The following is a 12,463-nucleotide window of genomic DNA, read 5'->3' as shown; positions in this document are numbered from 1 at the left end:
ATCTATTGATCCCTGGGGTCCATCGACGTGTGTGTGTGTGTGTGTGTACGTGTGTGTGTGTTTGTCCTGTACTCATCTAGCTGATAAAGGTCAGCTCATCTCTCATGTGTCTTATTGCCACCAGTTTTAAAAATGAACACACACACACGTGCACACACACACCTCTACTTCATCATTCTTGTCATATTGTTCTAGTACAACAGACCTTCTTCTTCTCCTCTCTACCCATAGTTTCTCCCTCTCTTCCTCCCCTCCTGTCTCTCCTCATTAACTCTTTTTTTTTTTCCTCCCCCCTCAGGGACTTTGCATATGTGGCGCGGGATAAAAACACAAGGATCCTGAAATGTCATGTGTTCCGCTGTGACACGCCAGCCAAAGCCATCGCCACCAGCCTGCACGAGATCTGCTCCCGGGTAAGAAGTTTGGACGAGGGTCCCGCCGCGAGTGTAAAGTTGGGATTTGGCATTTAGGAATCGCAAAAGAACCTGCACAGATTTCTACGTGGTGCCTTTATTTTGTATGTAGACAAAGTTTCAAGCCACTGGCATTTAGACACAGATCAAACAGGCTGAGACTTGAAAGAGTGGTGCCACTATCATTGAACAGGCAGGAGCGGTCACAGGGCCCGTAGAAAAGCTAGCGGTGGTGGTTACTGTCACAGTTTCTTTGAAAAAGACACATTTGTTGCGAAAATGAAACACCCAGAATAGAATACAGAAAAAGAAAACCACTTTTGAAGTCAAAAGAGCACATTTTATTCAGCTCATTTATTCAAGCTAACAGTCACAGAGATGAAAATGCATACAATCTTTAGATTTGCTGCCTGAGGAAGTGTATCCGTTCAGCACATTTGAATGCATCGCTTAAAGTGTCTGTGCGTTTTATAGTCATGTTTACTATTCGGCAGCCTGTGTGTACATTTTAATGCTTGCGCAGGGTTTGCACAGGATCTGAAAAAGTGTTATAATGAATTTGTCTAAATACATTAAATTCATTAACTAGAGGTATTTTTGCTCCACGCGATTCTCCAAGTCCCCTTTTACTCTCCACTCTTTGATTAGTACAGAACAATATCCCAAAGTGGTACAATATCCCAAACCCCATTGTATCAGCTTTATGTGCAAAATACATGTAAATTTTGTTGACTTTCCTGCCGTCATTTCTCCTCCCCCCTTCAATTTATAGTTTGAGTATTTTCATCAGCCACGTTCAGTCAGAAAATCGATGGATTCACCTGTGATTTTCTTTATGTCGGCTTAAGAATTGGTCCTAAATCTGCAGGTTGGATTAAAAAGGTTAAAAAAAAAAAGTCTTCAGTCTGGCTCTGTGAAACCTGTTGTGACTGTTGAATACAAAGTGGTCCTTTAGGAATTAGGAATGGTCTTCCTCTCCTTTATATATGTAATACTTTTTCTGCGGCAGCTTTTTGCCCTTCTACTTATTCCTCATGGTGATGCTGAGACCCCCGACATTGCATAGCTCAACCTGCAGTACAGAACATAATGTCTGTCCCAGTACAGAACGCCTGGAATAGCAGGGATAAAAACTGAGAGAGAATGTGAGATTGAGGCAGGAAGATTCACAGCAGGGGTGCACCGAGATGCAGATTTGCTGTGACAAACTCTTTGATTAAACAAATCTATAATTTATGGATTGCGTGTGTCTGTGTGTGCCTGTGTGTATGCGTGTGTGTGTGTGTGTTTGGAGGCATGTTTCTAAGTCGCACTGCAGGAAAAGCTTTTACCCTCGTTTAGAAAGAGGGGTGTGACCTGGTTAGTGTGTGAGCGTGGTTTGTGTGTGTGTGTGTGTGTGTGTGTGTGTGTGTGTGTTCCCCAAGTGAAATAGGTTGACTGTGTGACAGTAACAGGAGTGAAGCTGCTGTATGTTCCCTCTGCTTGTCACACATTTGTGCTCCTGTCTCCTCACCCCCTCCTCTGTGTCTGTGCCACTGTATCGTTTTCTTTCCCCTCTTTTTACACATTTCTTCGTACTTCTGATGCTTCTCTCTCTCTCTGTCGCTCTCTCTCTCTCTCTAGATAATGACAGAGCGAAAGAATGCCAAAGCGATGGCTGGAAGCTCTCTTCAGGACAGGATGCAGGCAGGACTAGACCTCCCGTTACAAGGTAGGCTTCATACATACTTAACTCGCTGTCTGTTTCTGTGTGTGTGTGTGTGTGTGTGTGTGTGTGTGTTTGCTTGCTTGCATCCCTTCATGCGAAAACCTTTGTGTGTGTGTGTTTTTCCATTTGTCTTCAGTGATTCCAGAGGGGAAATTTGGTATTGGCTACAAAGAAAAAGATCTAAATAAAAATGCACTGAATGAAAACGAGACACAAAATCCTCATCATGTGACTGTTCCCAGTAGTTACACAAAATTTCTTCTTTTGTTTACTGTTGCAAGAGGTAGAACAGATTTACACTTTTTTGCAGTTTGCAAATTGATAAATGTATTGTCCATTGCTCGAGCATGTGTGCAATATGAGCAAATGCGCATTGTTGGATTTCCACATTGTTCAGTGTGCAAATGTGCATATTTCACTGTGAAATCTGATTTTTTCTGATTAATCTTATTCTGAGCTTGAACGATCCGATACCAGTTCTTAAAATCCCAAGGCTGATCTTTAAATTTTTGCCTTTTTTCAGTGGGTATGAGATCATTTTTGCTAAATGTTATTTCAAGCAGACTTCCTGTCCTGCAGATATCATCTGTTGAGCCACTAGGTTTTGAACAAATTAATGAATAGTGACATGACCTCCGCCATGAAACCAGCACCATCAAGCATTAAGTTAGATGTCTTGACGCATTTAGGACTTAAAACCATGACGGTAAAGAAGAGTTAGACAAAAGCAAATCCATATGCAAGACACAAAAGTTGTATTGTAACTGAAATACCCTTACCTGAACCTAGATGACCTCGAATCTATATGAAAGTGAATGGAAATCTGATTCTGTGTGAATCGGAACTGAATTGGGAAATCAGTGCCGGCACCCAGCCGTAACATATGAACTGGCATCAGCACCTAATCAATACATGTGTGTATTCTCCCCAGCAGAGTTTCCCACACCAAAGACAGAGCTGGTACAGAAGTTCCAGGTGCTCTACCTCGGGATGATGCCTGTGGCCAGACCCATAGGTAGGTGTTACTCATACACAGACATACACACACACACGTTCAAATGGGATTCAGCACATGGTTTAGGTTGATGGAAGCATTTCATTAGCACTTCAGGTTTGTTTGTTTGTTTTCATCCCCTCCCCTCCAGGCATGGACATCCTGAACGGGGCTATAGACAGTCTGATCGGTTCTTCGAATAGAGACGACTGGGCTCCAGTGGCTCTCAACGTAGCCGACGCCACTGTCACCATTAGCAAAGACAAGGTCCGTCACACACATCTTCTTTTGCTCCTTTTGCCCGTCTGTGTTCACCTCACTTTGCCCCTAGCTGCATAAACAGAAAACAGAAAGCAGACAGATAGCCGGCTAGAATCTGTTCCCACCAGGACTTTTTCTTTCCTCTGTTCTTCGTCTGTTCTTTATGCTAAAGAAACACACACACACACAAGACAGAAGAAACTGGTAGGATAGCCGTGGGGATTAGGATTAGGTTCAAATCCTCACACAGGCTTGGAAAACAACCACCGCTGAGGTGCCCTTGAACAAGACGTGTAAAACCCAGCTGCTCCAGTGAAGCTGCTCTGTAGAAGACTGTGTTTGTACTGGTCAGCTCCCATGTGTGACTGTGTGTGTGTGATGATGTGAATGTGAAGCAGGGTGAGGCTGAAGAAGTGCATGTTTAATCAGTCAGCCTTCCATTAATAATGTGTGTTTGCACTGTCCTGTTTTCTTTCACTGCATTTAAATTATTACAGTCAGATATCGTGTGTACGTGCCTTCGAACTGTTCGGTTTTGGCTGATGTCACACACAATTTTTCCAACCAGGACGAAGAGGAAGTGCTGGTGGAGTGTCGTGTACGCTTCCTGTCTTTCATGGGCGTGGGGCGCGATGTGCACACTTTTGCCTTCATCATGGATGCAGGCGGGCAGCACTTTGACTGTCACGTCTTCTGGTGTGAGCCCAACGCTGGGAATGTGTCGGAGGCTGTGCAGGCAGCGTGCATGGTGAGTCACTGATGAAAACAGACCTGACACTGCGACTCAACCACTCTGAGCCAACTCAAACAAGGCTAGCTTAAGGAGTAAAGAAATGACCTTTATTTGAGTGTCTGAGAAAACATGCATGCTCAGACTTAGATTACAGTAATTCAGGCAGAGATTGTTCACTTTGCTTGAGACCAGCAGATAGAGCACACATTATTGTAATTTAATGATGAATAACAATCAGTTTGACTGATCATTTTTGGCCTCTTAAGTTGATGCAATTTGAGAGCTTCCAATACATTCATTGTGATATCTTTAGTGGCATAGATATAATAAGAAATGTAATGCTAAAGAAAAATTACCCTGTGCTGTGTAATTATTACATTTTTCAACATTATACTGACATCTGATTGTTTTCCTGATGCCTACAAGCTGGGTCTTATTTCCCCAGTGGATAAAAAATATAAGCAAATTAGACCCTAACATGGCATCTGTGTAACTAGAAACCTTGATTAAAATATTAAATTAGAGAATTCTGGCCTTTATTTTAGAAAAAGATTATGCCAAGCAGCTCAGCATCATTCTGTTTGCTTATACATCTCCAGTGCTTTAATCAGTAAACATATCCACCAAAAAAGGAAGGCAGAGTTTCACATAAAATTTAAAATAAAGAAAAAATTGGTTCAATAAAGAGGTTTTGATCAATATGTACATGCACAGTGTACAGTAAAGTGTGCAGTAAAAATTCAAGGACATATTATTTTGCAGAGGGTTGTGAGGTGGAGCAGGGATGAAAGGACCACACCAGTGATTTTACATGTTTAGCCCAGTACCTACAAAATGTATATACTTCATGCTTCTGCTATTATTTTCTCAAAGCAAGCAGCTGCATTTTATGACTCCAGTATCATTTTTCCTGCCTTTTATCCAACTATTGGATTCCATTCATGCCATTACAACATGGAAATTAACTTTCAGAGACTTTATTCACACCAGTATCCATCACTGCAATAATAAGTTAAATTGGAATAAAGTTGTCATTCATTTTCCAAACTGCTTATCCTAGTTAAAGCCGCAGGGGCGTGCTGTAGCCTGTCCCAGTGCTCATTGGGCAGGAGGCAGGGGAAACACCCTGGATAGGTCACCCGTCTTATCACAGGGCAGACAGACAAACAAGCACATTCACACCGTCCCACACAGTCACGGGGAGACCGTGCACAGAAAGGGCCGTGTCCCTGCCCCAGACCGGCTGGCTGGGAGTTGAAACCAGGACCTTCTTGTTGCGAGGAGACGGTGTTAACTACTGCGCCACCATGCTGGTCCACATTAGCTTTCCTAAAAGCAGCAGCACTGTTTGGACTTGAGTTGAAAAAAAACTTCCTGGTGGTGCATTCAAGGGCGTCTGACTACAGTAGGCAAGACAGAAAGCACCAATACCATGAAACTATTGAGAATATCATTGATTATATCTTTTTAATCAAAGTGTCCATTAAATTGAGTGGTAAAGTGTCTCTTCTGTTCTCCCTTATTTTAAAAGTACAGAAAAAACACAGCTCCCCTCTGACCTCAGAAGTACTCGATTGCGGGAGATAACACAGGTGCTTATACCAGAATACTTATACTGATAAGAGCTGCACAAACTCTGGAAATTACATTGGGTCGCCAGTTTGACAACAAAGAGGTCTGTAGAAAAGGCGATGAATTTGCTTTCTATGGACCAACTGTTTCCTTGAAGACAGGACATCTGCCCAGTTACCTGCACACGACCACTTGCTCTTGTAAATATTCTCTCGGCTGGGACATAGCCCTTGGGGAGACGTTTGTTTTACACAGTGAAAGATCAGGTGTGTGTTTTATGAATGGCAACAACTTTAATAGCCACAGAAGCTGAACATTACAAGCTGGGTCTTTCAACCAAAAATTGTAATTTGGAGATCTTGGGATTTTGATTATATGTTGATAGGAAATCTTTAAGACCCCCACATAATTTGCAAAATGATTTGTTGTGTTGTGGGTGAAAAGTGAAGTAAATGAGCCAGACACTCAAAACTGATGTGGTCCTTTTAAATCCAACGTTGTTCAAACTGTTTACAAGCAAAATGACAAAACTAGTTGTATCACAGTGAAGCGCCAGAATGGGGCCTCAGTGTGATATAAATGTTTTATGCAGATGATTCTGTTCTGTTTTCATTATCATCTGGCTCCACTCAATCAGCTGAATGTTAAGCTAATCAAGCACCTATCAGCTCTGTTTTAAAAAAACAAACAAATTAATATCAAAAGATCCGTACTTAAAATACTGGAAAATGAAATAAATCCACAAAGTTTGGCCCTGAATATAGAATATAAATTCGCTGAGTATCAGAATCAGAGACAAAGCCTGACTGAGCACAGACTCAGTGACCTCCAACCGGCTGTGCAGAGAGGACGATATAAAAAGACATGGCCGCCCAGAGAGCAGCCTGTATGTGGTCACGGCGAGGCGGAGGAGGCAGAAGCAGAGAGGCACTTACTCCTTTGCTGTGAAAAATATTCCTCCCTGTGGGAAACTTTCCAGGATGATATTCAGAAAGTATTGCCTTAATTTCTTCATGTAAGTGATGAAGAAAAGTTCATTATCTTTATTGGTAGAGGAGGAACCGCCCCGATTGCCGCAGAATCGTTTCCACTAAGCTTGAGGTTCTGAGTAACTGGATCTGATCTCGATATATTTTATTTATCTATTATTACTGTATATATTTTACCCATTGGGATGCTAAATATGAGTTGCTGTTACGGTAAATAGTCCTTATACAGTATATAAGCTACTGTTGCTGTCTTAGTGAGTATTAACTCTTGTACTATATACATACTATATATATATATGTGTGTGTGTGTGTGTGTGTGTGTGTGTGTGTATACCAGTCACTAAGACAGCAACAGTAGCTTATATAAGAACAACTCATATTTACAACTCATATTTATGAGCTACATGGCATCCCAGTGGATAAAATATATAGAGTAAGGGTTATATTTAGATAGCTTATATTTATGTGTATAATTTAAATGCTGCTGTGAATTATTAATTTGATGTGTAGTTGCACTATACCTTATAATTTTACAATATTGTCTCTTAATCTTAAGGCATAATAAAGCTCACTAAATTTAATATTTAGTACAACTGGTAGTTTCAGCCATACAAAATATCCAAAATGTCTTTCCTTAATGCTAATGATGAAAAAAGCTCTTCTTCCTGTATGAAACTGAGAAAAATCCTCCATGTAGGACTGTAAAGCCTCAGGCAAAAGCAGTTACCAACCTGACAGAAAAATACTTAGGAACGAAGAGTAGGCTAACAAACTAAACAGGAAACAAGTTACTTTATATGCATAGCCTTATTTTAACTGGCTGTCCTTGATTTAAAAATACTGTACCGTGTCACTGAATTGGGTTTTGATGAAAAAGCTCTTTCATCCTTAACTGGACCTATGGGATAGACTGCAAAACACTTGCAGGTTGCAAATTATATTTAAACCAAGGCCGGCCTCGTAAAGTTCAGGCAAAGATAGACAGTAAGAGTCCCTTGTTCCTGAAAGTACGTCCTTGCCAGGGGTTTAGTTTGTTGTTGTTTTTTTAATCTTGAGTCTTGACAGATGGGTGTTTTACTGTCCAGCCCACATGTCTCTGTTCAGGTTGAAATGAAACCCTTTGTCTCTACCTCGTTCATGTAAAAGCTGCATTCAAATCAGGAGCAGCCACCTGAAGTGACAACAGAACGCGGCGCTCAACAGAGCTCGTTTCTGAGAGTAGATGACCTTGCAAGTTAACTAGTTTGGATTTTATGATTCGCTTTTCACAGTTCAGCATTCTGCATTGTTGTCTCCATTGTTTACTACCTTGCAGAAAACTTCTTTTTACACACAGGAGAAGCCATTGTATAAAAGTTACAATAGCCTCACAAATGTGTTTTTGTTGTATCACCGCCTCAGCCATCACAATAAAGAATGCCTCTCTGTGGTGCTACAGCTACAGTATAATGCAGCACATTAGTGGAGGTTACTCATCTTCTTCTGCCCTGAACTCTGTGTGAGTCAGAAGATTGGTAGACCTGTGACTGCACTATTGATCCCCCATCAGAACTTTGGATATATGGACACACACACACACACACACACAGACACACACACACACATTAAAACTGATTCACAGTGACAGGACATCATCATTCATTACTATTGATCACTGCTACAAGCCTGCACCAACCCAGCTTTCCCTTGGTATCCTTCCCCACACACACACACACACACACACACACGTATGCGCATCACACCACAGTCGTGCTCTCAGCATCTGTAACTGTATTATTTACAATGTGTCTCTCTTGCTTTCTCTCTCCCCAAACCTTTCTCCTCATTTCACTCCAACCACCTCTTTTCTATCACATTTCTTCAACACCCTCTCCTCCTCCTCCTCCTCCTCCTCCTCCTCCTCTTCCTCCTCCTCCTCTTCCCCATCCCTGCAGTTGCGGTACCAGAAGTGCTTGGTGGCGCGACCCCCCTCCCAGAAGGCCTGCGGCTCTTCGCCCCCCGGGGACTCGGTGTCCCGTCGAGTGTCAACCAGCGTGAAAAGAGGCGTCCTCTCTCTCATCGACACCCTCAAACAGAAGAGACCCGTCACTGAGTTGCCGCAGTAACCACAGTCAAGCAATACCAAGTCCTCGCCACAGCCCCCAGTCCCCATGGTAACCAGTCGCATTGCTGCCAAAACCCGTCAGCGGGAGTACACCACTTCACCACCACAGACCCCAGTAACCATGGAAACAGAATAAAGCCCCAGGGGTTGGGGAACCGCATCACAGCTCTTCTCTCCGGAGTAAATTTGAATTTCACTTGAAGAGTTTGAAAGTTATCAGCTCTTGAGAAGTTATTCACGTCTGTCTACCCAAAAATAAGCGAGTGAGATGAATGAAACCAAACCAATCCCACACCAAGAAGAAACCCTCAAACCAGTCGGCTACCGGTGGCGAACTGAAGACTAGTGTGGCAACAACCACAAGAAACTGTTTCACAGAATCTGAAAAGTGATGATGTACATAGAAGTAACTCTCATCCCCCTCAGCGCAGAGAAGGAGCGAGGAAAGAGAGTTGGAAAAAAAATTTAAAAAACTGATCAACCAAGAAGTAGTAAGCGCTCCTTGGAGCACAGCAGGTGATGAGCGGACGCATTGCTGCCTGAACTCTTGAACTCTGACCTCTCCATGCTCTCAGTGTCTTTGTGTCTGCACCTGTGCCGCCAGCATGAGCTCACACACCCGGCCACATCCCCTTCAATTCATCTCGGTGTCCTGTTAGTCTGTAGTGGCTTTTTTCTCTCTGTATGTTTACCATTAACCTCAGTAGACTGTAATGTAAAGTGAAATCGAAATGTAGGAATTATGAAGTCACCGTGTTACTTTCGCTCATATTTTTTATATCTGTAAGCAACGAATGAAAGAGGGAAGCCACTACAGACTGATGAGATTCAGTGCTGGCCTCACGTTCCCAGTCTACAACACATCCCGAGTCAGTGGTTCCCCCTTGGGACCCCGAGCACTGGTGGCTTCGCACCTGGCATCCCAGACCCAAAGGTGCAGTCACACATGAGCGAATGCAAGCAAATGTTGCCAAGGTGAATTTTCTATCCTGGCATGTCGAATGTGGGACGTCCAGCATGGGACGCATAAAGAAATCAGACTGGATTGTAATTCCTCTTGATTGATTGTTGTTTTTGACGTTCGAAGTTCACCAGACTTCAGCTCGCCAGTGTTGGTGAATGTTTTATTCACTTGTCGCGTGAATCGGAGTTGAATGTGTGTTTCGCTTGTGTGTGTCTGCAGCTTAAATCAGTCTCGGCCAGAGTGAAAACCAGCAGTGCTCAGGGTGGATGCCATTGTCTGTAAGGTGTTCAGTCGGTCCTGCATGAACTTTTTTATATAAACGTGAAACATTCTAGACAATAACAATACACTGCTGCTGCTTTCTGAGACTGAAGGGGTGATAAATCAAAAATCTGATTTTTGTTCCTGTCTTTTTATCATTATGATTATTATTAGTTGTAAGTTTCTTGTTAGCTGCGCTTGACTTGCTCTCATGTGCAAGAATGAGCTAGTCTGGCCTGGACGGTCTGAACGAGTGGTGACCTTTCACCCGGAACATCTTTCATGTACTTCTGTTAACTTTTTGCTTCCCTTTTTTTTTTTTTTTTTTTTTGCTGTCCCTTGGAAAATGACAGACAGACGATAGCCATAATGGAGGAAGAGGGAGAGAGGGATGAACAGAACTGTGTCCCTCCCTCCTCGACTCCCCTTCTCTTTCCCTAACCAGCGCTAGACTGCTACACCAAACACAGGAGAGAGATTGGCATGTTGCTGCTCTTCGTTACACATGCTGGAGGAAACTTGACTGATTGTTCCTTTAAATCCCACCTCAGTATATCAGTCCTTGGAGACTTCATGTCCGCTAATAAAAGGGGATCGACAAAAAAATATGAATGGCTGGATGAAAAACTGCAAATAAGCCCGGAGGAATGTGCTTTTACTTGGCATGGTGACACTGCTTTTGTACACAGCTGAGCTCTGAAGTTTGGAGCTGTGTGGATGCGAGAGGCGGAGAGACTGATTCATCTCCAGCCTCGGCTGTTCTCAAGAGGAAACCCAACAGTGACATGTTGACTCAACATAACAGGACTTTTTAGGGCTGCTATCTATCTGTCTCCAGGGTTCTGTTCACTTGAATGCGCCTTCTGTGTTTTGTTTTGTTTTTTTTCTCCATTGCCTACTTATGTCTGTTTTCATCAGTGCCACTAGATCACTCGCTTTGGTCTGTGTTCAGTGTTTTTTTTTTCTCACACAAATCTCAATTGGACAGTGCTAGCTCCTTCCACCTATTGATCTGTCGAGCTTTGATTGTTGCAGGCGATATGGTAATAATTTATTCTAGCCATCAAAGTCCTACTTCCATCTATCCTTCATTAACATTTCAGGTTTCTTCTGCTTGGAAGTAGGGCAAACGTGCATCAGAAGTGCGCAGAGCACATGAATATTGAACCTCTGCAGTCTTTTCGTCTATAGCTGTGTCTTGCTCCGTGTGGCCATAAAGTCGATCATTTTGAAGTTAACAGATGCACAGGTGTTGTAGGAACTAGGGGTATAATTGAGATTCTGATGAGATAATGAAACCACAACGCCTTCTTTTGTCACAGGTCGTTGAAATGTGAATGAGATGACAAGTTTGCGTGTATATAATATCCATATAATGTAACATTTGGCATTAATCATGTTATAAGCTATCTTTTCATTTTGAATGTCTGTAGTTTTCTATTTTCTTTTAATGAAATGCCTTTTTTTTTTTTTTTTTTTTTTTTTTTTTGAGAACTCACCAAATGGCCAAAGTGTAAAATATTGATATACATTGTTGTAGATAAGAAAAATGCGAGAGTAAATATCGAAAAACAAAGAGAGAGAAGTGATCAGAAATTTTCACAGTTATCGATTAAGTTGATACAGAAGTTAACTGAGCAATTATCTATGCATTCTTTTGATCTCAAGAAATGGAAAGTCATAACAAGCCTTGCATGCCCTTGGATGGTTGAAAGAACGACTGTATGTACTGAACAGAAATATTTTTTATTTTATTTATTCTATTTTATAATGGTATATACTGATTTTATTAGGTCAGACAAGTAAGTTGACTCGCTCCCATTGTCTCAGTCCCCTGGTTAACTCCGTGCTACCAACACGCTCCGCTTTGCAGAGAAAGGCAGGTAAAGGAATATATTTTCACCTTGTACAGTGCACCGAGAGGCTGGGAGTCCACTGCTGGTCTGAATGTGTGTGTGTGTTTGTGTGGATGAGGAAAAGAAGAAATGAGTTGGAGGAAGAGGTTGATTGCTAAGCACTAGACTCCCAGCCTCTTTGTTAAGCTCACACACATAAACAAATTCAAACACACTCCATTATTCCCCACAGACTGACATGTTGGCTTCCGTTTGCTGCTCACTGATTTGTACACCATATCAATGTAACCTATTGTGAGAATAAACAGCATTATAAAAGATGCCACCTGGCTTTTCTGTGTATGTGTGTGTGTGTGTGTGTGTGTGTGTGTGTGTACTGAAATGGTCGGTTGGTAAATCATTAAACTAAAGTAATAAAAATATATTTAGTGATTGTTTACTTTTTCTGATCATATCTTACTGCACTTTTGCTGTCCAGCTGACCATTTGTCTCCAGTTATAACAATAATTGATTGATCACTGGACAATGAAAATACTAATTAGTTGCAGTCCTAGTGTATGTGTGTATGTGTTTGTGCACTGTGTATATGTGCATGCTGAAATCATAA

At 42.0% G+C, this 12,463-nt stretch overlaps 1 protein-coding gene across 5 annotated transcripts in view; it reads left to right on the top strand.

Annotated features, from left to right (window-relative positions):
• Positions 1–12,177, top strand: part of apbb2b (amyloid beta (A4) precursor protein-binding, family B, member 2b) — a 57,773-nt gene extending 45,596 nt beyond the window's left edge. For 4 of the 5 annotated variants that reach the window (XM_030063986.1, XM_030063971.1, XM_030064000.1 and 1 more), the window contains 6 exons: positions 299–413; positions 2,037–2,124; positions 3,053–3,136; positions 3,267–3,382; positions 3,945–4,124; positions 8,605–12,177. In XM_030063986.1, the coding sequence (XP_029919846.1) occupies positions 299–413; positions 2,037–2,124; positions 3,053–3,136; positions 3,267–3,382; positions 3,945–4,124; positions 8,605–8,775 (754 nt within the window). In that variant the 3' untranslated portion in view covers positions 8,776–12,177. The remainder of the gene's footprint in view (positions 1–298; positions 414–2,036; positions 2,125–3,052; positions 3,137–3,266; positions 3,383–3,944; positions 4,125–8,604) is intronic. The other variant, XM_030063979.1, reaches the window with a different exon arrangement.
• The last annotated feature ends 286 nt before the right edge of the window (positions 12,178–12,463 follow it).

This window comes from Myripristis murdjan, chromosome 1 (assembly GCF_902150065.1).
Source record: "Myripristis murdjan chromosome 1, fMyrMur1.1, whole genome shotgun sequence".
Lineage (NCBI taxonomy): Eukaryota > Metazoa > Chordata > Actinopteri > Holocentriformes > Holocentridae > Myripristis > Myripristis murdjan.
This window is presented reverse-complemented; position numbering and strand designations above follow the sequence as displayed.